The following is a 2721-nucleotide window of genomic DNA, read 5'->3' on the forward strand; positions in this document are numbered from 1 at the left end:
TTTAGAAAGATTTACGTCAAATACTTGCATATATAGTTATTGAATTGCAAAGTAATGCTTCCAAAAGGAAATGGCACATATACACCATAGGCATATTTAGCAGTATCACTATCCCTATTAACACTAACATTGGTACGTGCAAAGTTTTGAGAGCAACAAAGTTTATCTGCACAATCAACATTTTCAAGTCAGATCATGGAAGTAGTTGCTGCTTTAACCGAGCTCAGTTTCTTCTCTTCTTCTTCTTCTCCTCCTTCTCGGAAGCGTTCTTCAACTGCAAAAAGAGGTCACAGAAGAGTTAACACAGTAATGGGAATCGAAAATGAGAAGCGAAGGAACGTATGGTATGATATTGGGGAAGAAACATATGATATGGGGAAAAAGAAACGTAGGAAGCATAATCCTTAGAGTTTCCATGTATCATAAGAATTAGGAAAATGTAAGTTGATAACAGAAGGAACGGAACATCTAGTTTACCATGATGATGAGAATTCGGACAAAAACAGCAACGAAATCAGTAAACAGGGTTAGAGCATGCTTGGCATAGTCCAGATCTCCATAGTGTGCCTTCTCAATTATTTCCTGGGTATCGACTACAATGTAGCCCATGAACACCAGAAGCCCAAAATACAACTGCAAAGCAATGATGATATGATGATAAGTTGTTGGAACCAAGCAAATAACAGTTCTCTAAAAATTATTGTTTAATAGGCAATCAGGTGAGAGAATTGTAGTGAATACCTCAAACTTGAAAAGGGCCATAGAACCACCAAAGATGGAGGATGCAAACTGCAACCAGAATAGTAGGGAGAGACCAGATGAAAGCAGGCCTCCGAGGTACAGGTACTCTCTGCGCCTTGCCACCATGGCAGCTGCTGAGAAACAGCCAAATACCAAAGCGCAACCAACAAATGCACCAACAAGGATGCTGAAGCAAGAAGAAATTGTCAGCAAAGGAAACTAGAAGGTAATCAACTAATCATTGGCCACCTCTTTAAGTTAACCAACGGGTTCTATCAGAAGGACCATGTGTCTTATCTTATTTCCTACAGTTACGGGACAAGAGGAAGATCCAAAGATGTAATTGCACCTATGTCATTTGCATATTGCAGTTCTTTTTCTCGTTTTTCTTTTTGGTAGGTTACCATCACTTTTATGATGTTATAGAACAAATGGTTAAGGGTCATATATATATATAACATGTAACATATGATCTACGGACAAATTGTTACTTGTTTAAGTCCCTAAAGAAATGCTGAAGAGGTAAAAGGTAGTCCTTTAAAAAAGGTAAAGTTAGTGTTAAAAGCAACAACAAACCGAGGCAAATAACAAATTACACCATGAATTGAGATAAGATAAAGCACATCAAACAAACCTGGGGTCGAAGTCAATGGCGAACTCAATCAGAGGACCAATGGAGGCTCCTTCAAAAAGTGCTGCTGCCATCAAAAGTGCTACCCTTTTTTGCTGCTCATCAGAAATACAATTAAAAATTAATTAACAAAGAAAAAAAAAATAGCCAAACAAGACATGATTGATCTATAGAGGAATAAATTATAGTACCTCTTGATAAGGAGGACAAGAGAGCATCCAAACAATGCTTCCAATGCATCCAATGGTAGTCAGGAGACCACCGATATTCCAGAGAATGTGAAGATAAACCCCAGCTGCGGATGCTACTAAAGCACAGCATAGTGCAAGATAGACCTGTCACAAGGACATAAATCAATCAGAATTGCCAAGACAGTTAATTTACATCTGGGGTAGAGAATAAGACTCTTCTCTTCACAACAAGGTCTTTTGAATAGATTCTGCCATAGCATCCCATCTAATATCCCCCAAGTCTACTCAACCACACAACTGACACATGGGCAGAATGCAAATTTCTACAAATTGGATAGCTAGCAAGTACGGAAGCAGTAATAAGCTTCAAAATTTCTTGCAGTCTTCAATCAATTCAAATTAATCCAAACTAATCAAAATCTAGCAGAAAACAACTTCAAGAAATCAATGTTGCCGAAACAAGATTAGGTCAAATTCAAAACCTTCCATCTACACCATTTTAAATTCCCTCAAACAGGAAATCACAATTACTTCAATATCATAAGAGCCGTAAATGCCCATTGATAGTCACAAGTGCAAGTGTGCAACTACTGAGTAATCAAATTGGATTGTCAGGATTACCTACTCTTCAAAACCTAACCTTCCATTTTCTACATAATTACATTTCCTCTGGTAATCGAATATTAGGCGCAATTCACAAAGAGAGGTATCAATACGGAGACAATCACAAACCACGAGAATCGAATCCAAATATTAAAATTAAAACAATAAATTACAAAAATTCAAAAGAAAAAAACGGAGCAATAAATAATAGTCAACACCCAAAAAAAATTGTTAAGGATATCTATGAGCTCGTTCAAATATAATTTCCATAAGTTTTCCTACAAATTTCTCGTAATCTGAACCCAAAAAGAAGAAGAAGAAGAAGAAGAAGAAGAAGAAGAAGAGATCGAACGAACCTGCTTGAGGTGATTTTGAACGACGGGGGAGATCTGGCGGAAGTTCTTGAGAGAATCATAGCTCCACCGATTGCGAGACTCCGAATTGAAGAACGATGCGAAACCCTCCATTAATCTTCTTCTTCGTAACAGGAAACAAGCAAAGTATTTCTCAGAGCGAGACGAGACTTCACGTGTATGCCAAAAAATTGGTTTCGGG

The 2721-nt window shown here is 37.6% G+C and overlaps 1 protein-coding gene across 1 annotated transcript; it reads right to left on the bottom strand.

The window, feature by feature from the left end:
• LOC116028447 (bax inhibitor 1-like) lies at positions 1-2721 on the bottom strand. Its single transcript, XM_031270162.1, has 6 exons — positions 2523-2721; positions 1564-1707; positions 1376-1467; positions 742-928; positions 478-633; positions 1-274 (listed from the first exon to the last, which is right to left on the bottom strand). Exons 1-6 carry the CDS (start codon positions 2631-2633, stop codon positions 224-226), a joined length of 741 nt encoding a protein of 246 aa, XP_031126022.1. The 5' UTR covers positions 2634-2721; the 3' UTR covers positions 1-223.

This window comes from Ipomoea triloba, chromosome 9, assembly GCF_003576645.1.
Source record: "Ipomoea triloba cultivar NCNSP0323 chromosome 9, ASM357664v1".
Taxonomy (NCBI): Eukaryota; Viridiplantae; Streptophyta; class Magnoliopsida; order Solanales; family Convolvulaceae; genus Ipomoea; species Ipomoea triloba.